General features: G+C 34.3%; 1 protein-coding gene across 5 annotated transcripts in view; it reads left to right on the top strand.

Moving 5' to 3' along the window:
- CEPT1 (choline/ethanolamine phosphotransferase 1) overlaps positions 1-23,803 on the top strand; it is a 36,413-nt gene that overhangs the window by 5,659 nt on the left and 6,951 nt on the right. For 4 of the 5 annotated variants that reach the window (XM_082435955.1, XM_082435954.1, XM_082435957.1 and 1 more), the window contains exons 2-5: positions 1,239-1,648; positions 6,302-6,449; positions 8,383-8,524; positions 21,631-21,715. In XM_082435955.1, coding sequence (XP_082292081.1) covers positions 1,310-1,648; positions 6,302-6,449; positions 8,383-8,524; positions 21,631-21,715 — 714 coding nt within the window. In that variant the 5' untranslated portion in view covers positions 1,239-1,309. Of the gene's footprint in view, positions 1-1,238; positions 1,649-6,301; positions 6,450-8,382; positions 8,525-14,803; positions 14,889-21,630; positions 21,716-23,803 lie in introns of all 5 variants that reach the window. The other variant, XM_082435958.1, reaches the window with a different exon arrangement.

Raw genomic sequence — 23,803 nt, 5'->3', positions numbered from 1 at the left:
CCCGAGATGCCCTCTCACCCACACCCGCCAAAAGCCAAAATAACAAACTGATTTTCCTTCCAAACTCTCCTTTTTGACAGTAGTGCCACTAGTCTTTGACTGTTGGTTTCTTTTTTCTTCTACTTATTTACCCCTCATATCTAATTCCTAAGTACCTCCTCTTGATTCTTCCTTCTAAGTAGAAATTACTTATAGATTTGACTGTCTTTCATATTTCCATTTTTACCACCCTACTCTAGGCCCTCACCACTTCAAACCTTTGATATCACCATACTGATTTTTAAGTGTTAAACTTATTGTTTTCTTACATTGGTTAATAACTTATGATAATTATGTTATTTCTGATCTTTTCGAAGTCAAGTGCAAGTACTTCAGGGATTTAAATTTAAGTTTTTTTATGAACAGTCACACTTAATGCAGTTACAGTTTTTTCTTATTACTTCAATTTATCAGGTCACTGCTAACACATAAATAGTGTCCTCTTAAAGTTAATTTTTTTCATTGTTGTTTATCCCCTCCTGGAATATCATCTATATCCCTTTCCACTAATAAGATTTATCTTTTAATTTAAACAGAAACCTTGTGTTTGTTTGAACCTTACTTACCAGCTGTATGAGTTTGGACAAGTTAATTAGCCTCTCTGTGCCTTAGTTTCATTTTCTGTAAAAATAGGGATAATTAATAGTCTTTACCTTCTGTGGTTGTTGTGAGGATTAGATGAGTTAATATATAAAACTTGCTTAAAGTGTTTAGTACATAGTAAGTGCTCAATAAATATTAGCTCTTCACATTAAATAAATATCTAGTTTAAGACCCATTTGATTCAAGTCATTCCTCCACTATTAAGACTAATTTGCTAGCTGTCTTTGGGTATGCCTTGGACCTCAGTTTCCATATATGTGAAATGATTAGGTCATTTCTAGGATTTTCTTTCGATTTATACTACGGAAAGCAGTGTGAGATAGAAACAAGAAGATCATGAGCTTCGAAGTCAGATAAACTATAAGGTAACAGGAAGCATATTGCTATTAAAATTCTTAATATTTTTCACTTAAAGGTGAGGTTATATGACTTCTTTTGGCTTACATCATCAATAAGAATTAGAGCTAAAAACAGATCCCTGGTTTTCTGATCCCTGTTTAATATGTAATATTCTATTACCAGTTTGATTTTTTTTTTTAATTTACTGACATTGATATAAATAGTGGCTGATGAATATATCTTTTTTTTTCCCCCAGGTAAAGACTATCCACAAAAACCTATAAAACAAGATAAATTATACTCCCTAAATTAAAAAAAGGCAAGATCCATGAGTGGGCATCGGTCAACAAGGAGACGATGTGGAGATTCTCACCCGGAGTCCCCTCTGGGCTTCGGGCATATGAGTACTCCAGGGTGTGTATTAAATAAATTGTTTCAGTTACCTACACCACCATTGTCAAGACACCAACTTAAGCGGCTAGAAGAACACAGGTATCAGAGTGCTGGACGGTCCCTGCTTGAGCCCTTAATGCAAGGGTATTGGGAATGGTTGGTTGGAAGAGTTCCCTCCTGGATTGCCCCAAATCTCATCACGATCATTGGATTGTCAATAAACATCTGTACAACTGTTTTATTAGTCTTCTACTGTCCTACAGCTACAGAGCAGGTAAGAGGAATTTCTTTAATAACAGATATAAACATTTATTGCATGCCAGAAACCCTATAATTGGGATTTTTTTCGGTCATTTAACTAAAGGTAAGATAATCGAACAGCTATTTGTCAGCTGTTTTAAAGTATCCTATCATATATATCGTTAATAAAGCTCATAGCTACAACCTACTTTATATACACTATGCTTATGAGAAACCAGAAGCAAAGTGTGGACTCTGATCCCAGGAGATAAATTAATGTTAGTTGAGATTAACATGTAAAATAGTCCTTTAAAATCAGTAAGTCTCAATTCTTTAAAAAAGAGTTTTATCCCATTTTTTAAAAATGGCTAATAAAGTCTTAGCAAAGTTTAAAATGATCAGAGAGGAAAGTCTGTGGTAGTAAGATGGCACAGCTATAAATCAGTCTTATCAAAAGTATTCTCTTGATTCCAGTAAGAGTTGTTGAATATCCCTTTTCCCTTACTGTAAACATATGTGGCTGATAACCTCAGGAGTATCTCTCTTATTCTAAGAAGGCAAAAGAAGTGTAAGAAAGAAACAGTATAATGTATTTCCTGCTCTGTATGCTGCTATGGCTGCCATTAAAAAAAGGGAAGCATGGTATTGCTTACGAAGACTCTCCCTGGGCCTTCTCAAATATAAGTCTCTCCACTGCTATTCCCTCTTTTACCTTCTCTACTCACTTCTTAAAACCAAAACTGAAACTAGAGCCCTTCATCTGAATGGGTAAATTGATGTTTAATTGATTTTAAAATGTTCTTGTCAAAAAGTGAACTAAGGTAGTTAGGTAGATGAAGGAGAATCAAAAACATTTATTGTTCCTGTATTAATCAGAATGATCAGCCACAGGTAAACCAAGAAGATAGAAGGTGATCCTCAACTAAAGCTGTTAAAAGTGACTGAACCATGTAAATCATAATGGCCACAACATTCCTTGTCTTGTTTTAAGCTTGAAGTAATTTTTTTTAATGTAGTCTTTTTCAGGTGATTTTTTGAGATAAAATTATCACCATTCAATCCTTTATACCTTTCTGTTTTCATTAATTCATTTGTTACCACATATAGCTCTTAAAGTAGCTATTGAGGGTCACAGTTACCTATAAAACATACTTTGTTTTTGTTTTTTGTCTTTTGCCAGATGTTTATTTTCCCCTCACCATTGAATGCCTTTATTTTAATTCCTCTTTTACTATACAGGTACAGTTTATACAGATTGTATGGATATATTTCTGGTTTCCCCTCATTTTCTTAACTATCTTGCTTTACATCAATCAATAACCTTAAAAATAAACACCAGTACAATTGTTTAAATATGTCCTGGGATTCTTTATCACATTCTTTGAGCTGTTTTACTCGTGGCTTACTTGAGGACCTGACATATACTTCCAGAGGAATCTGGTCCAGATCTCGCACATCCTTAGAGGTACAGAAGAACAGGGAACGGGATTGGTTCCAGTTGAAGCCTTCTAAGTCCTAAACTAGTTCCAGGATGGGGGTCAGGGAATGAGAGCACGTTGGAGGGTAGCTTGGCCACGAATAGTCATTTATTCAACACCCAGAGTATACCAGGCACCATGTTCCCTATAATACTTTTCCTCAGCCTCTCTTCTTAAGTGATTTGGAATTATTAGAGTAACCTTAGAATTAGTTAAATCTTTGGGGAAACTTCCAGAATAGGAACTACACGAATCACAGAGAACTTTTCAGAATGCTGCTGGGAGGAATCAAGGTGGAATATGACTGTACAGTAATAGTTTCCTGATTGATACATTCAGTGTATCAGGCTCTTAACCCAGCTGAGACCAAACTGGCTCCTGAATGAGAAGGCTTTCTTCTTAAAACATGTATGAGAGTTGTGAAATAATGGAAACAAGGAAGAAATATATAAATATTAGTTTAGCGTTCTACAGATTCACCAGAAGAAAGAAAAGACAAGAAGGCTTTGCTCTCTCTTATATATGTAATAACCGTCTTGCTGTTTTCTAGGATTATGTATATACTAATACTTGAAGTTGTCTCTGTTCCAGAGTAACACTTTTCCCCATTAAAACCCTAAAACCCCCAAGAAGTTCCTTGTTTTCTAGTCCCCTAAAGCAGTACTGTTCAATAGAAATTTCCATCATGATGGTAGTGTTCTGTGTCTGTGTTGTCTGATATGGAGGCCATAGATACTTTTGGATATTGAACACTTGAACTGTACCTAGCAACTGAGGAACTGAATTTTTGGTTTTATTTAATTTTAATGAATTTAAACTAAAATAATCACAGATGGCTGGCTAATGGCCATTGTATAGGACAGTGCAGCTCTAGAGAGTTACTGGATTCTTCTAAGAGTAAGAAGCAGTAGACTCAAAGTCTAGAAGGTAGAGTTCTTAGTCACATAAGATAAATCACTTAGTCCAGTGTGCTGGCATGTAAACTATGGTTACAGAACCACAGTTATTGTTTTCCATGTTTGTAACTCGAGCCTGGGGGAGGTATGTACGATGATCCTTTTAGCAACCTCAGTGTTTTAAAATATGAGATTCCAAGAAAACGTCTAAGAGAAGATCTTTACCTTTAATAACTGAGATCTAAATAGACCTCTGTCAGAGAGATACCTCTTTGCAGTGCAGAATATACTGAATATTTTTTGCAGCTCTGAGTAGTTTTTTTAAAAGAATTTCACTTTTTATTTATTTATTTATTTATTTATTTATTTTTGGCTGTGTTGGGTCTTCGTTTCTGTGCAAGGGCTTTCTCTAGTTGCGGCAAGCGGGGGCTACTCTTCATCGCGGTGCGCGGGCCTCTCACTATCGCAGCCTCTCTTGTTGCGGAGCACAGGCTCCAGACGCGCAGGCTCAGTAGTTGTGGCAAACGGGCTTAGCCGCTCCGCGGCATGTGGGATCTTCCCAGACCAGGGCTCTAACCCGTGTCCCCTGCATTGGCAGGCAGATTCTCAACCACTGTGCCACCAGGGAAGCCCTCTGAGTAGTTTTAATTTGCAGCCCTGAGCATTTAATACAGTTAACTTGATAACCAATATCTGAGAAATATCTTGTGGTTATAAAAATTTTTTCATGGCCTGGGCATGGGAAAATAGTAAAAAGTGATGCAAAACACGCTGACATTCTTACAGAGAACAAACCAAATAGAAGCTCTTCTTTTTTATTTATTTATTTATTTATTTTATTTGTTTTTGGCTGCATTGGGTCTCTGTTGCTGCACGCAGGCTTTCTCTAGTTGCGGCGAGCGGGGGCTACTCTTTGTTGTGGTGCACGGGCTTCTCATTGCAGTGGCTTCTCTTGTCGTGCAGTACAGGCTCTAGGCACACAGGCTTCAGTAGTTGTGGCAGGCGGGCTCAGTAGTTGTGGCTCGCGGGCTCTAGAACGCAGGCTCAGTAGTTGTGGCACGTGGGCTTAGTTGTTGCTCCGCGGCATGTGGGATCTTCCCGAACCAGGGCTTGAACCCATGTCCCCTGCATTGGCAGGCAGATTCTTTACCACTGCACCACCAGGGAAGTCCCAAAGCTCTCCTTTTTTAATTCACTACATTTAAATTCAATATTAGTGGTTCAGTTTCTGTCTGGGAAAAGAGAAACCATTCCTTGAAAATGTGACCATAAATATTTGAAAAATAATATAAGCACTCTGTCTAGTAAGTAGATCATTATTTTCCTAGTGTTGTTTCATGGAACATTGAAGAGATGTGTTTAAAAATAAGTTACGTGCGGGACTTCCCTGGTAGCACAGTGGTTAAGAATCTGCCTGCCAATGCAGGGGACATGGGTTCGAGCCCTGATCTGGAAAGATCCCAAATGCCACAGAACAGCTGAGCCCATGCGCCACAACTACTGAGCCTGCTCTCTAGAGCCTGCAAACCACAACTACTGAGCCCACATGCCACAACTACTGAAGCCCGCGTGCCTAGAGCCTGTGCTCCGCAACAAGGGAAGCCACCGCAATGAGAAGCCTGCACACCGCAACAAAGAGCAGTCCCCACTCGCCGCAACCAGGGAAAGCCCGCCCGCAGCAACGAAGACCCAACACAGCCAAATATAAAAAAAATAAAAATGAATAAATTTATAAAAAATAATAAGTTACATGCTCAAATAAGTTTGGGAAATGGCAGGATGTTGTATCCCCCTTGAATATGCACAATATGCATTAGTGAATAATCACAATATGCATTAGCAATCTTAAGGGCTGGAAGAAGTCCGGCAGTTGAGAAATCTGTTTAACATTGTTTAATCCAATGTTTCCCAAGTGAGTTTAGCATGGAAATTTTCTTTTCGTGTAATATCTATAAGCGTCTTGAAAGATACAATTTAGGAAAAACTGTACTGGATTATTCATTAATTGATTCTTAGAATCTATATGTTAGGAGAAATCTTATAGAAGTTACCTAGCCTAATCTCTCATGGGATTTCTGTATTATCCCTGTGAAGTAGTTATCCAGCATCTGTTTGAGTACCCCTACAAAGCAAGGAATTTTAATTCTCTTATAATTCTGAAGTTTTTCATTATGTAGCACCTGGATCGTCTCTCCTGTAGCCTCCAACTTCTCTGGAGAATGAAGATAAAATATCTGCAAGTAAAAATACATTAGCCAGATAATAGTAATTAATATGTCTTATTACTCTTGCTTTTCTTATTTTATTTCACAGGCACCTCTGTGGGCGTATATTGCTTGTGCATGTGGCCTTTTCATTTACCAGTCTTTGGATGCTATAGATGGGAAACAGGCAAGAAGAACCAATAGCAGTTCTCCTTTGGGAGAACTTTTTGATCATGGGTGTGATTCACTATCAACAGGTATTGTTGATTTTTTAATATTAATGATTAACAGAGTTAAAAAGAATATGATAAACAGCGATAATAAGATAAATAAGAGGTTCCTGGTGTTATAATAGTTATCAGAGTAAGTGGTTTTTTGTATTAAAAGTTTTAGTATTATCAAAAAATATAAATCTGGTTAATATTTGTTTATTATTTGGTGGTATTGGGAAATTTAGGAATTAATTTCTACTTAAGTTATTTTTAACCCTAAATATTATTGTTTTGGCACCTGTTGTTTTTAAATTCTAAGGGCATAATTGTTATCATGAAAAAAATCTCATAAATTATAGACGAGAGTTCAATAATGGGAGACTAGGAAATTCGTAGTCTTTATATTTAAATGGATATTATGTAGACATTTAAAATTACGTTGTAAATTTGGAGTATAACTGTGATAATGGGCTTGGATGAAAAGACTAGAAAAAAATACACTAAGGTGCTAGCAATAGATAAGTTACTATAATTAGATTATACATGGTATATCTTTATTTGTACCATTTAAAAAATAATATTTCGGTAGTTTTTTAGAGGGAAAAAAGAAATTTAGAAATTAAGTGACAGCTTCTAACTAGTCTTCCTTTCAAGAAATCCCCTCACCCTGACTTCCCACCCGCCCACAACACACACACACTTACTTTTTATTTAGCAGCTCAATTGGTTTCTTGTCATTTGGCATAGCATTTAAAATATTTTAAAAGAAGCAAACAAAAACCCTTGATGGTTTTACCTTGTGAACTCAGATTCACAGATGTAGGTGTATATTAAAATCATTGTTTCAGTGTATCCTGACAGCAGCTTGCTTAGTAGAGGGGAAGGAATAGCTAAGCTCTTATAAAGGCTAGTTGGGCATCTTGAAAGGCTATTATAATTTAATTAGTTGGCAGCAGAATGATAGGTGTCCTCTGTTTTTTAAGTGTTAGTCATTTTTGCATTGTATTTTGAGTTCCAAACTTTTATAGGAAATCCTTTTTTTTTAATGTATATTACCCATAATGAAATCTGCTAAATAAGAAAAGACAACCATCTATCTAAAGCTACTAGGTCCCTTTGTGAATTATCTAGGCCTTTTGTTTTTCTTTCTTTTTGACCTTCTGCTTTGTAATTTTTCACTGCCAACTGGTACTATAGAGTTGGGGGAATACAGACATACCTCAGAGATACTGTGGGTTCGGTTCCAGACCACCGCAATAAATATTGCAATAAAGAGAGACACACAAATTTTTTTGGTTTCCCAGTGTATATAAAAGATATTTTTACACTACACTTTAGTCTGTTAACTGTGCAGTAGCATTATGTCTGAAAAAACAATGTACATACCTTAATTAAGAAATACTTTATTGCTAAAAAAATGCTATCATCTGAGCCTTCAGCAAGTTGTAATCTTTTTGCAGTCGTAACATCAAAGATCACTGATCAGAAATCATCATGACAAATATAATAATAATGAAAAAAGTTTGAAATATTTTAAGAATTACCAAAATGTGACACAGAGATATTAAGTGAACAAATGCTGTTGGAAAAAAAAAGGCACTGATAGACTTGCTCAATGCAGGGTTGCCATAAACCTTTAACTGGTAAAAAAAAAAAAAAAAAATGCAGTATCTGGAAGCATAGTATCTGCAAAGTGTAATAAAATGAGATATGCCTGTACTCCAAAAAATGCTAAAGTATTTTAGTTGCTTTCAAGAAGTTTGGTTCCACTAAGTGGTGTAATGAAAGAAGAGATTGAAATTACAGGGTAAATGATAATGTAAAAGATTATATCCTACTTTCCTGTTTGCATAGATAACTGAGAGAAGATTGTACGTTCACAGCATGTTTTCTTTTTGCCTCATGTAAACTCATTTCCAGCTCAGTTAATGTTTGTTATTCAGATTTTTCAGTTTTCATTGTGATCTTTCTTTTCCAGTTTTCGTGGTTCTTGGAACTTGTATTGCAGTGCAACTAGGGACAAACCCTGACTGGATGTTTTTTTGTTGTTTTGCTGGGACATTCATGTTCTATTGTGCACATTGGCAAACATATGTTTCTGGAACATTGCGATTTGGAATGTAAGTAACACTTAGTGGTGATTTTGTTTTCTCTTTCAAATATGTAGAATGTTGCTTATAGGTATTTGAGTATTAGGACTTGATTAAATCACTAGTTTAGTAAATAAAAGAAGTTTAAAACTCTCATTATTTTAGCTACTATGTAACAGTCTCAGTCATGTGTCCTTCTGTCACACTTTTTAAAAGGAGATATTAGAACCTCCCAACCAATATTTTTAAAGTAACATGAAAAACAGTAGGCCCTTCACTCATATCCACTGAATTTCCCTCAAATTCATTTTTCTTTTTCCCCACTGTTATTCACCTTAACACTGTGTTTTACTTTGACACATGAAAATGTATTTTCAGGAAAGAAAAGATAGTTTATGAAAGCAAAGAGCAACTCTTTATCTCTAAATATCATAGCTTAATTAGATTTTATTCTTTTCACATCGTTTTATTTATGAATCTATAAATATCTAAGCTGTTGATAATTTAGTGGATATGAGCACACCATATAGATTACTACTGCCAACAAAATGCCTAACAATTTAAAAAACGAAATAGAAACTTTCTTCAAACTCCAAAGTGAATAGTTCCTACCTGGTGATTAGTACTTTTCCGTAAATATTAATGAGTAAACCAGTCTTGGAACAAGGTTAAGGATGGAATTCACCAACTGGTGTTTAATTAAGTATCACAGATCCTATTTACACTGCTCAAGTTAGTCTTTTACTTTTTCACGGTGTAGGATTAAAAGATAACTTGAGAAAAGACTCTGAAAACTTCATGGAATATCAAAATAAAAATCTTGATGTCAAATGATAGGAGAATATCTTAACCTAATCTCTCATTAAGGCGAATCATTAATGAATTTTAAAATTTTAGATCACTGATAAACTTAGTTTTCTAGGCCTTGAAAAAGCCAGAACGCATAGAAATTTTTAGCTGTTTCCTACAAGTTCACTTCAGGTGATTTTTGCTAACCTTATTTAAGTAGAATTTAAGATGTTCTTATGACAGTAAATGAATAATTATTAATACTTTGGAGGTTAACTAAAAGACATGCCTTGGAAGAATTTAAAAATAAAGGGATTTAGAGAACATGTTTAAGGCACATCTCAAGTGACAATAGTGGACATGAGTGTCCAGTTGAAAACTGTATGCCTGTGCATTCATCAGCAGTTTATAAAATGATCTATGCTTAGAAAATATTGAAGATATCTGATATTAAAAAAGAGCAGTAATCGAAAATATTATATGCAGATTTTTTCCTCAATATTTCCATAGCCTTTACATTATCTCAGTAATGTTTTCATAGTTTTTTTCTGCTTTAGGTAAAAACCACAAATTATGATAGACTTCTAAGATCACTTGGTTTGCCCTAATTCAAACCCTTATTTTGAAAGCTTATCTAGCCCTAATTTATTTTTTTCTTTCAAGTAAAGCAGCACCAGCTACATGGTGTAGGAACTGAAGGAAGGAAAGAAAATGAACCGTGGAAGCAAGGGAAGAGTTAAATAGACAGTGTTTTTAGGAGTGATTTGCTATCACAACTTTCTTTTTGCCGGTCTTAAAATTTCCCTTGCCGTGTATTCCTTTGATGAAATATGTACTTGAAGAACTGCAAGCAGTTCTATATTGTTAAATCATAAGATGCTTATAGGGGTGTGGCAGGAGATAAGGCTGGAGAAGATCCAGAAAATTGAGGGCCTTCTATGTCCTGCCAAGAACTGAGGGCTTTTTATCCTGAATCTATTGAGAACCTTTGCAGGACCTAAAGCAGGGAAATGACAAAAATACCTTTTGGAAATATCAGTCTGGCAACAGTTTGGAGGGTGAATTGGAGTGGGCTGTGACAGAAGTAAGAAGATCCCTTAGGAGGCATCAGCATAATTAAATATGAGGAACAATGAAATCTGAACTAGCACAATGACAGTGCTATCGAAGAGAAAGGGGTAGGTTGGAGAGAGACTTAAGAGGTAGAAACTGTAGGACATAGTCTGTATTTGGTTATGGAGAATGAATGAGAGAGCAGAGACTGGAATGACTCCCAGTTCCCCTCCTTGGGTGGTTGGATGGAAGGTGGAGAAAGGCCCTGCAGGGAGAGGAGCCTATTCAAAGGAATAGTTTTATCTAGAACATGTATGTGAGGGATTTTAGACATCCAAAGAGAATGAGAATAGCAGAAAACATAGAGAGCAAGCCTAGAAAGAAGCCCATGAAAATTATTGAACAGCCAGAGTAGGAGGAGGCATACCAGAATGAAAAGCCAGTAGAGGGATGAATTTCAAAAGAGAACAGTGCTAAGTGCTGCCAAGACTCAAAATGAGGCCAGACTGTAGGGAACAGAAGTGAACGAAATAAATAAGCACACAGTTAGTACAGGTTACTTATAAAATGTGTAGCTGGGATGGGAAGGAGCAAGGCATCAGTTAGAGGAGCAAACATGGGCTCAAAGGAAGAAGGGGTTTGTATTTTTAATGGGAAAATTTTGAACATACAGAAGAAACTGACTTAGAAAAGAGATTGAAGACACCTGAAGAAAGGGGGGGGGCGTGATTTATCGAGCTTAGACTGCTAAAAATGCAGGACCCAAAGGAGTAGAGTATCAGGCAGTTGGGACTAGATTAGGAGCACACTCTCCCTCTGAGACTAGTGCTTCCTTATAATGGTGTGAAAAAATATCTAGAAATATCGAGACCAGTTGGAATTAATTTCTCAATTTAAATTAAATATTTGTATTGTAAAGGATTTTTTAAAAATTGACTTTATTTATTTGTTAAAATTGGCCGCGGCTTACAGAATCTTAGTTCCCCGACAAGGGATCGAACCCGTGCCCTTGGCAGTGAAAGCATGGAGTCTTAACCGCTGGACCTCCAAGGAATTCCCTAAGGGATTGGTTTTGATTTGGGAAAACTATACAATTTTCTGAAATCTTGCATCCATATTAAAGCAACACCGAATTTAGTTATTTTTACAATTAAAAGCAAGCTACAACCTCCATAGAAATATACTGCGAGTGCTTTACATTTAAGGAAATATTTATCAGAATACCAATGTAATGGAAACATATGGAATAATACAGATATTTCTAAAGTAGTTTTAAAACTGCCATTTTAGATTTCACATTTTTTTTTAAGAGCAGATATAATAGGCAGATGTATAGTAGCTTAAATATTGAAGTAAAGTTTATATGTGTGGAAGAGAAAGTCCAAATTTTATTTATTTAATTAGGAAAGGTCAATGCTCAAATATAATTTGAGAAAAGAAATTTTTAAAAATCACTTGCTTTTTCTTCCTCCTTAGGGGAAAGCAGCCTTAGGCATCTTAGGAATTTTATTTTAAAACATTTTTATTTTAATTGTTTTATTTTGATATTTATACACGAGTGACAAAAAAATCACAAGGTTTCTTTAATATATATATAAAAAATCCAAGTTGTTATATGTTTAATAACCTTATAAAATAGTATATTTACCAAAGAAGAAATTTTGTTTGTTTTTCTTAGTCTCCTGATGTCCCTATTTTTAGTTTTTAAGTGTACTTGCACAAAAATTGGCATAATAATTTATCCATAACTAAATAATTTTCATTCACAGTCAGGTATTGTGAAAAAACCATTGTGATTTGGATACTTCTTCCCTGAAATTATGAGCTATATCTTTGTTCTGATCACTAAAATCTTGATTTGCTAAAAGCTGCCTTGCACAGAGAATATCAGTACCTGTCGCAGCTAGACAGACCTCTGTCCTGACATTGCTTCTGGAATGAGTAAGTAGACAGCTGATGGAGATGGGTACTGCTCATGGGGACCTTCCAGACCCAGCTTAGACCTTTAGGATTTTTACTAGCTTGGATATGAAAAACTGAGGGAGGGATATGGGTTTAGAGGCTAGAACTTCATAGAAGGATTGGGTTAGTGGAAGAAGAGAAGAATTATGAGTTGAAGCTCATTTGTAAACGTTTGTAAAATATTCTTTTAATGTATATGGATTATATTAAATGGAAGAGTTCACATTTCTTAAGACCTAAACCCTCTATATCCAGATAGTTTTAAATATATAACTTGTAGATGTATGTATAGAATCATTTTTATAAATTAAATGCTTAGAAACCCTAAACAATCTATAATAAGGCTATATTTATGTAAAACATAGGTCTTAAAAAATCTTACACACTGTGAAAGGTAAAACTCTTAAGTTATCGTTTCAGAAAAAAAATACTCTTGTTATCTTTTTGGGAGAGAATAAAAGAAAGGAATTATAAGAGATTGAACTCAGGCCAGTGTGTCTTGCCTCAAGTGTTATCTCCAGATTATCTGTATATCAGCTTGCGCAAGGCCCATGACTTCTGTGGGCCTCGTTTCCCAATTTGTAACGTAAGAGTTTTGGATTACGTGATATCTAAGGTTCCTTCTGAGAGTCTATTACTTTTACAGATATTATTTCTAGTGTGCTTATTATTTATAGTTATAGCAGACAGAGTATCTTCACTTTATGACATTTTTCAATTCATGCATCTAGGGTTTCACATTTACATTAGCTAAAAAGCCTGCCACCAACATTTATTCCTATGTAAGTAAATAACGTCTGGCTTTTTCTTTTCTGTAGTTAATTGAAAAAAGTTAATAGGCTGTGTATTTACTACTAGTAGTGTGACAAATGCAGTTCATCTTCGTATCCAAATAACCTCTAAAGAATAAGTATTCAAAGACCTCCTACTTCCAAGTAATTAAAAACTGTTGTCTGTTATATTGGGTTGGCCAAAAAGTTTGTTCGAGTTTTTCCGTAAGATGTTATAGAAAACCCCGAATGAACTTTTTGGCCAACCCAATACGTAATCCACTTTCTGTGGATTAAGAATTAGGAAATTTTCTATATATAAAATAGATAAACAATAAGGTCCTACTGTATAGCACAGGAAACTATATTCAATATCCTGTAATAAACCATAATGGAAAAGAATATGAAAAAGAATATATATTATATAACTTATATATTTGTAAAGTATGTTATATAACATATACATACTATATATACATATTATATTATTTTATATATACATATTATAATATATACATATTATATTTTATTAACTGAATCACTTTACTACACACCAGAAACTAATACAACATTGTAAATCAGCTATACTTCAATAAAAAATAAAAGAATTAGGAAGTTTCCTACTGAATTCCTGTATAGGATCTGCCTATCTTTAAATGTTTAAGATTTATCACATGAATTATTAAATACCAGAGATTTTCCTTTTAGTTTCTAGTTTAACTGTTTTGTTTTGTTTTTTTCCTCAGCAATGATTCATTCATTTGGACTCTGCCCATTTAAATTTTATCAAATTATTATAGATAATATCCTAAAACAACTACAGCATTTGTATTAATGTAAAACCTAGATTGTAGTTTGAACTCTCAGATCATCAGGTAAAATCATGGACCTCTTTCTATCTCATTAGCATTCCTCAGTTCTTAATTTTGATTATGTAGTTTTTATTTGAAGCCTGTTCTATACTGCTCCTCTATTTCTGTCACCATTGAATTGGATGTTTTAACTATTTTTACGACTAATAAACTAATCCAGTATAGTAGAGAGTTATAATGCTGATGGGGAATTAAGGGAAGAGAAAGGAAAAGGATAAGATTCTTAGACTAGAGGTTATCAGGAAACAGGATAAGGAAATGGCCAATTTGATTTTTGCTTTGGCCATATCAAAAGAAGTCATACTTTCACTTTCCCTCTTGCCCTTTCCACATCCATGTGGTAATTTTACTGAAATAGCAGAGGTAGGAGCAGGATGAGGTGTGGAGAAGTGAAGTGTATAAGATTATTAGCGGTTTTTCAAGCACATAGATAGATGACTGTCCATTGGGGCTTCTAGGAAGCATTTCTATCCACAGGGAAGTCTGGATAGGTTCTGGCACTGAGGGGACCTATGTCACAGACAGTGTGATTATTTGGCAAGTAGTATTCACCATTCCTAGGTAATTAAGAATTGACTGCATTTTTAGTTCCAGTGTTTCCAGCTGCCTATTTATAAGTCATTTGTTCAGTGTATTACAGTTTTAAATTTTAAACTTTTATACTGTTTTGATTTGGGTAAGAAGTATACCTGTATGCATAAGGATAGTAATTGTACTGTATAAATTGTTTCATTGAATCTTTAGATGTCTTTATAAGGAGAATGCTACATTTTAAATCTATTTTTGCTACCTTGTTTTAGTAGGGCTCTTTAGCAAAAGCTCTGAGTAAAGTTATTTTGAAATGTTTGTTTCCTTATGCATAGATTCGATGTTACAGAGTCCCAGATCATAATTATAATATGCCAGCTTCTCACAGGAACCCTGGGTCCTTGGTTCTGGAACTTCACGGTAACTGCTAGAATATTCATGCTGTCCAGCGAACAATGGCATGAACTCAGTAAAGACAGCACCTTTGTCATGCACAGAGTAATTTAAAAACAAAAATTCAAAAGTCTTCTTGTGGTATTTCACAGACAAACAGGTTATTAGAAAACAAATAATTTTAATATATAATAGGGCAATAAAAATCCACCCTATTAAACAAAATTTTTTGAAATATAATATTTCTGGTGATTTGATGCTAAAAACAATTCTCTCTCCCATTTACCTACTGTAACTTGTAACATTTTTGCTCTATGAAATATTTTTGAAACAAATACCTTTCCACCATTAAACAGAACTTTTTCGTATTTACGTTTTTAACAAAATAAAGCAAGCAGAGTTTTCCTTAGATAGGTAAGTTGAGAGGACTCTTTATAGTAATGTAGGAAAAATTCTGTTTATTCTCTTAATATTCTTTAAGAAACCTGGTACTAGTTTTTCTGCTTCTATTAAATGATCTTGGTTTAAAAAAAAAAAATTTAATGTTAGAAGCTATTCTCACTTCTATTTGTTTTGTTTACTATTTTCCTCTCTTAGTTGTGCTTTAAAAACTAAGTATTCTTAGCTTTTCATGTTACTGTAGTTATTCTTTGAATACCCTCCTTTTTCTGTTTTGTTTTGGTAAATACCTATTTCCTTAATTAATGCTAAGAGAGTAAGTAATAATATCTTTTTTTCTTTCATATTAGAATTGTAATTTTGGCCTTATGACTTTTGAAAGTTTAAAAAGATTTATTAAGAAATGGTTTCCCAGTGGAATTTTCCAGAATCCTTCACACTTTAGTATGAAAAGGTTTATTTACAAGAAAAATAGATTTTTTAAAGAATTTTGCAGTTTAGGGAGTATTGGGGAACTGTTCATATTACAGATCATTCTATCAATACAAGGCTGCGTTAGGTTTTGTGCATTGAGTCCCCATACCCAAACGTGCTTCAATAATATGATAGAAATAGTGAGTCTCTGATAGCAGTTCTTTCTGAAAGGTATCTTGTAGCATTATAAATCCAGTTATTCAATGGTAGTAATGATGGCTTTGGGGACAAATCAGTAGTGAGGGATATCCTACATCATTTTTTCGAATAAACTTGGAATACGGAGTATACTAAAAAGTACTATAGGCATGTTTTAGGAGCAAAACTAAAGCCACTTTCAATTGCATTTACAATGTATTGGCATAATTATTTGTGGGATTCCCACCTAGAGTAGAATAATGTGCATAGCTCAGGATGTGTCATTCTTTAGCACTCCTTTACCCTTAACCTGTTTCTGGTACTTCCTCTAAAGACCTGAAGCTTTATGCTCACTGCAGTTATCTAGATTTATAATTTTTGATAGCTCATTTATTAATATTAATTAAACTTACAAAAGGTTTTTTTCTACCAATTTTCTAAATGAAATTAATAGTCAGGATACTGACTTTTATTTACCTTCAGCTTGTCTGTCTATGATAACAAAGTACCCTCAGTTTATAGAGCCCTTCCTATTAAAATGTTTCTAGAACTAAAGCATTTTAACATCATGAAAAATGTTTTGGAAATACATTTTTTCTTCAGATATACTGTCTTCACTTTTATCAGTTGCTAACTTGCAGAGATTTTCCTTTGCTTTTAATGTGTGTTGCTTTAACTGATTTGGTGATTGAAATGAAATTGTCAGATGTACTTTCTTTTTTCTTTACAAAGTCAGAGGAAAATATAAGCTTCAGAAAGAGTTGTTCTTTGTCATTTGTTTCCAAATTATTTTAATTTATTAGCATCTAAACTTCCTGTGTTAGCTATTGCCTGTGGTATTCTGCCATTTTAGGGAAAACTGTGTTAGAATGCAAGAACCTTCATCCTGAAACGTATGGACATCTTAGTGATAACAAGTTAAAAACGTATGACAAATGTTTGTCCCAGTTGATTAGCAGATTAAAAATTAGAAGAGTTTTAGCACTGTGTAGGAACAACACTAATTCCTTTCAAGGCTCTGCCACTTATCATTTCTGTAACCTTTGAAAAGTCACTTACCCTATCTGACCAGATTTCCTCATCTATAAAATGGTGGTAATATTTCCTACCTCCTAGGATAGTTGTAAAGATTAAAAGAGTAAAACATGTTATGTGCTGACTACAGTGCTTGTCATAGTGTTTATAATCATTATTATTATATTTTAAGACCTGTGTTAGTAATTCCCAATAATTTCCAGATTTCTTTCAAAATTGATTGTGCTATTTTGAGAGGAAGAATATGTCCATGATCCCTTTATTTAACTCTTGAGATTATTACTAAATGAGGTGAGAGGACTGTTTCCTAATTTTTCTGTTTCCAAAGGTGATAAGGATAGGCTGCCCCCTTAAATTTGAGACCTAAACTTTAGTTCCTCTTAGAGGACTTGTTCTATTCTAGCTTTTGCCTATTTTTCTCTTATTCAAAGTCACTGGGTGGGTTGTTGTTTTGTTTTAGTCTTCTCAGATAGTCTAAAGATCTGTATAGTCACTCATGGTAGATAACACTGTTTTAAATAATTCAGCTTATCTCAAAAATAGATGCTTAGACTTTCTCTGTATATAACACTTGACTTTAAAATACTCATAGTTGTCACTCAGCTGTATGGTTAATGTTATTAACATTAAGCTTGTCATGCCCAGTTTGCCCCTTATGAAGGGTAGGAAGTAAAATATTGGAAGGCAGTATGTTGAATTTCTAGGTCAATCTTCATTCCAGTCTACCAGTACTTCACCCACCCTGGTAAAATATATAATGAGTGCCATATTCTGCTTATGTATAAGTTCCCTAGAACATCAGATCCATTTACAAATAATTGCAAATCTGTAGTTAACAGCAATCTAATCCTTGACTAGGACTCCAGCCCCCTTCAGTGACTTCCTAAGCAAAATGCTTCTTTTAAAATAGTAGCTAACAAGTCAAATTGTACAAATCAGAATTTCTGTGACATTGCGAATCTAGCCCTAGTGCGTATTCTCTGTTAAAACCAAGCTAGTAGCCAACCCAGTTACAACGAAATTATATTTATTATGTATAGTTTAATTTAAAAAATTATGTTTCCAAATTAACTGCAAGTATATCTTTGAAATGCATGTGCCATATGTAGATGAAAACTAGATTAAATTGTCTTATTTCTGATATTAAAAATGCTAGGAAATGACGATTAACATGCTTATCAACGCTCACAGAATGTCAGTTAAATCCCTTCACATTCCTCAGTTAATGCTGAGTCTTGTTGGAATTCAAACCAAATGCATTTGTTAGGAATCTCTCTGAACACTAAGAAATAAAAATGAGACATTCAAAATAGAAATTTTCTTTATAGTTAGCTAACTTAGATGGTTTGGAGTTGTTACACCCCTTAATCACTTTTCAAAGCTATACTTCTCATGTAATAACTGTCCTGATCAGGGAACTTTTTAAGCTGTCTTTCTCTGGTGATGAAGCCTCCCTAGGATCCTCACTCCAACTAGAAAGCTTCTATTTCTTGTTCAGAAGTTAAAATTACTCATATTTATTTAGGACGCCTTGATATCTTTACCTCTTAATCAGTTGACCATTAGGATGTTGTAAAGAGTGATGGGCCCAAGGGATTTGTTATGAGTGTTGAAGGTTATTTTCACTATGGACTGCCACACTTACAGCTTCCCTGTCAGAAAAATGGGAGAGCTCAATCTCCACAACTGGTTTGCTTTTCTCCATCTTTCTTCTGTGACAGCCATCAGAGTGGGTTGTTTGTTGCTGGCTTGTTGTAGTAATTCAAGTGTGTTCTGACCAGAGTACTCATGGATTAAACACAGCAGTTGGGGAAGTTCTTTTTGTCCTTTGACAAAACCTATACTAAAATAAAGTAGAAATAAGAAATTATTTAAGCAATACCAGTCAAGATATTTAAATACTTTCATGGTTATAGAAAATTGTGTTTATTATCGTCTAATTTCCCCCCTCTGAAACTATTAGGCTGTGAAAATCTAATGCTATAGTTAAGAGATTTGTTTTCCCATGTCTTTTTTAAAAAGTCACTCTGGTGTTTTAGGTGGTTTTCTACCACATAGCCCTTGTCCCTTGAAGGGCTTATTTTTGGTGTAGTTGTGGAGGTTGATTTTTTTGTTTTTGTTTTAGAGAAATAGTTCCAACACTTGGAAATATTATCACCCGTGTTATTATTTTGAAAATAACAAGTGACTACAGAAATGCCAAATTCCTGCCTTATATAATATTCTCCCTCTAGATAATTATGTCTTTCCTGCATAGCCAAAAAGCGTAAAATGAGCCCCCTCCTAATATGTGTTACAGTAAATTCAACCCATATTGAGAGACTTCTTAGTGGAAGGGTGGAAAAATGGACTGTCAGGTATCCACTTCTCTTCTAAACAGAATCATTAACTCTTGTTCACTGTTAATCATTTCTGCCACCTGTCCCACTTAGCTTGCTTAGTTTCTCTCTTTGGGGATGGCCTCACACTGCATGTTTTTTCATTGACAGTCAAGATTAGAGCCACGCATCCAGAAGTGGTGATAGGCAATTCTTATGATTCAGAGCAGGAGGGCTTTATCCTGGAGTACAGAGTATTCCGCTAAATCAGATAATCACACAGGAAAAAATGTTCTTAACTAATTACCAACTGGTAAGTAAGTTTTCCCTGGCTCTCCCTCCTAACATTAAGACATTGTTGATCTAAATTCAGTGATAGTATCTGAACGGTTTACAGAATTCTGTCTTCCAAAATTTCCAAACAGGCTAATCCATAAAAATTTCCCAGGAATCCCAATTTGGGCTTTGTAAAGATCTTTCATGTTTCCTAATCTCTTTTACTTACATTCATCCAAGGTACAAAGATTAATTGCATGAGGTTCCCTCCATTTTTATTTTGTAATTCTATACTTCTGGCCCTTCCCCTCCCAAAAGGCTACTTCACATATCCAGCAAAATGTTGTAAGATGTCTACCCTCCTCCACCCAAGACAGAGTCGATCATCTTTGACACCTGCTTAGTCTCCTGAGTCTGCTACTGAGTGTAATTCCCCTTATTGGCAACATCACTCACCAGGTCAGCTCTACAGATTCTTTTTAGCCTAATTCAGTCCATTTTTTTTTCAATAAATGTGTATATCAAGATAACTACATCACTATATGTTTGCAGCTTAATATGCTTCTATTTAAAAAGCATTCTTGAGCAATCAAAGATAATTTTTTTTAGTTGTGAGAGACTGGTTTCAATCTGGTTATTTATTATGAGCATAAAACTTACATATCTTAAGCTCACATGATAGATTGTCTGCTTGAAGTATCAATTTTAGAAATGGGGTCTCTATTCTGCTCTGGGATTTGAACCCCCTTGCTGTTGTTGCTATCAGTTTTCTTAGATTGACTTTTTTTTTAAGTTTACCTTCTTAATAGATAAATTATTCACTTTGCTTAAAAACTAACATTATAAAAAAGGTATGCAGTGAATAGTCTCCTTCTCATCCTCATCTCCAGCTGTCCAGTTCCCACACTGTCCTCTCCAATAGGTACCCACTGTTCTTAGTTTGTAATGTATCTTTCCAGAAATTTGTTATGTAATTATCGGCAAAAATTAAAATGTAATATTATTTTTCTTCTTTTTTTACGCAATAAGTTCATATACACATTCTGCAGCATTTTTCTTCACCTAATATAACTTTGATATTTTTCCATGTCACCACTAGAGAGCTACCCCACTCTTTTTTTAAAAGCTACCCAATAGTTGATTGTACGGAAGTACCATAATTTCTATAACTACTCCCTCATTGAGAGATATTTTTAAAGTTTTGCAACTATTAATAATGCTGTAATAAATAACCTTGTACAGACATTTTGTGCAAGCATATCTGTAGGGTAAATCAGTAAAATTAAAAGGCATTTGGATCCAGTAATCTGAGAATGACAATCTCAAGATTATAAAAAGTGCTAGTTTACAGAGGGAAAGGAACACCAGTTTTTGCTTTGCTCCTCAGTCTTCAGAATATGCCCTTACTCTTTTTTCAGACTTTCAGGCTTCTAATTTCTACTGCCCTGTTTTTGTACCAGGTTCGTCTCTTCTTGACTGTAAGATCATTTTCAGCAACCTCAAAGCTAATTCTTGGCTGCTTTCAGTATCTTCTTTCCAGACGTCTTAAGAGTAGTTGACCTAATAAGCATAAGAATTTGATTGAGAATTGGGTGAATTTTTTTTTCACACCCATATCATGGAAGGCATTAAATGAATATATCTAAAGGGCAGTAAGTTTTGCCAAGGTATCAGAGATTTATGTTACTTTAGTAAAAGCTCACCATTTCTTCCATTTGATACTACAAAGCACTTATTTCAAGATCTCATATTATATAGCAGTACAGTGCAATCCTCTGCTTGACATTCAAAATGTAATACACACACACTTTTTTTTCTTTTTTTTTTTTTTTTTTTTTTGGTGAGAAAGGTTAAGCTGTAGTTTCAGCCCAACTTCAATGAGTCAGAAATTTTCTTTAGAAAGGAGGGGTTTTTATTGCTCTGTGAAATTCATCAAATTAAATTAAAACACTCTGGATTTTATTTGATTTTGCTCATAACAAATTTTTGACACCTCCTTTTCCCCTTTCCTCAATATTTGAGATTTTTTTCTATTGTGCATGATAGAGGAATGCTGCTAAGCTTGCAAGTAATTAACTTGAAATTGTTTTGAGTAATTCTGCTTTTTTGGATTTTTTGTACCTAATCAGAATTGATGTGACTGAAGTGCAAATCTTCATAATAATCATGCATTTGCTGGCAGTGATTGGAGGACCACCTTTTTGGCAATCTATGGTAACTCTGCACATTGTGTATCCCATGTAATGCATGTTGTCTTTTGCTTGTGTTTTTCTAATATAGTATAATCCAGTTAAAGGATGATATGTAAAATTATTTTATTCTTTCTGAAAACAAAAAGTCACAGCAATGATAGGACACAAACTTTTCTTTAGGGCATAGTGAATTTTACTACTTGGAGTTATGTTGTACAGTAGGTCCATTTCAGGGTTATTTTTGAAGGTTATCAGAATTATTATGTGTCATCCTATTTTACAGCTGAGGAAACAGCAGGTAGTGTATCAAGTTAACCAATGACAAGATTAAACCAAATCTTTTATTCTGTTTCTGAGCTACACGAGTCTACTAGTTTCTCCGTTATATGCTTAAAGCTGAATAACAAATTTTGGTAGTAAATTAACTCTGGCCCCAGAACAGAATAAGTGCTTATTGAAATCAGTGCCTTAGGATTGTTTTCACAAGCCAGGACCTTGATTTTCAACTTGACTTGAAATACAGTCACCCCTACAAACACAAGTTCTGTTCCACAAACTTCTGAAAGAGCGAATATAATATATATAATACGGGGGCCAAGAACACAGTCTCAGGAACCAGACTGCCTCAGTTTGATCCTGGCTCCACTGCCTACTGTATGAACTTGATCTGTTATTCAACTCTTGTGGCTTAGTTTTCTTCTCTGTAAAATGAAAACGATAGTAGTACCTGTCTTATAAGATTATTTTGTGTATTAAATGAGTATGTGTAAAACACTCAGACCAGTGGCTATCAAATAATGAGCCCTCAACAGAAGTTGTTGCTGCTCTTACAGTGGGCATGTTTGCTACTCCTAAACAAACACAGTTCTTAAAAATCAGATTAATTTTAAAGTATAAGGGAAATTTACTGAGCAAGATTTTTCCCTTACTTAGCTCACTTTATGATGGTAAATTAGATACTTAAGGAAGTGTAATTAACATGCTTCCCGAAGTATCTATTACCAGAAATTGTTTAATGCCTTTTGCTGGGAGGATAGCGTTGTGAGGAGGGAGAAGATGAAGGAATAAAGATAATCCATAGTCAACCAGGAGAATTCTGAAACTGTTCATTCATGTACATAATATCATTCAAAATCACATCTTTTTTTACACATTAGTCTTAAAAGTCAATACTGTCTCTAGTGAAATCTGAGGTCTATAGATACACACTGTATACATATGTATCTATAGATCTCGGATTTCACTAGAATGTTATTACTTTTGCTCTTGTGTAGGTTAAATAGTTAACAGTTATAAATAGCTATAAAACTATTAAATAGTTAATAGTTTTAAACAATTTGGCCATAGAAGAAGGAAAGAAAAGATTTTCTTTTCCTGAAACTAGGTAATAAAGCCTAAAACCTACCTCCCACTTAATTTTTTTTTAATTTCTTCACTATATTGATTATTATTTTCATAGGCTTTGTGTTTTATACCAAAATCTCTCCCCCTCCAAAATTATTTTGCATATCTTACACACATATAAATTACCTTTAATGTTTCAGCATATCAGTAACAAAAAAAATGGGATTTCTGGCTTAATCATCCAAAATCAAGTCAGCATCAGGTATATATCCCTAATTATCTGTATAAGTATGGAGGTACAGAAAGCATTGTTTTCAGTGCAGTTATGTATTTGTGCAGGCTATACACACTATCCATAATTTTTAGGTGGTGCCTGGTAGTAAATTTGCTTCAGGTAAACTTGTCACCTTTCTTTATTAGGATTTATACACACAATCTATACATGTACATAACAGATGTAATTTTTTTTCTTTTAAAAGGATCAAATATTTTGTCTTATCTTTATTGGCAATTAAGATATTATAATCATTCTTTTTTATTATATGTTTTAAAAAAGTAATCTGAGGAACTCTCAGATCTAAGACTGAAATGGAGGTTGCAGTAGGGAAAGAGATTCACGGGCCACTGTCTTATTATTAGCATCATTGGTTCTACTGTTACCATCATTAAAATAAAAGGAAAGGACTTGACTTCTCTGGTGATATTTGGAGGCTTAGAGAAATACTCTGGGTTCTTTGAGCAGATTTCAGTACAGATTCCCATAATT

Source organism: Balaenoptera physalus (assembly GCF_965194825.1).
Source record: "Balaenoptera physalus genome assembly, chromosome: 1".
Taxonomy (NCBI): domain Eukaryota; kingdom Metazoa; phylum Chordata; class Mammalia; order Artiodactyla; family Balaenopteridae; genus Balaenoptera; species Balaenoptera physalus.
Note: the sequence above shows the minus strand (reverse complement) of the source record. Positions and strands in the feature narration are given on the sequence as shown.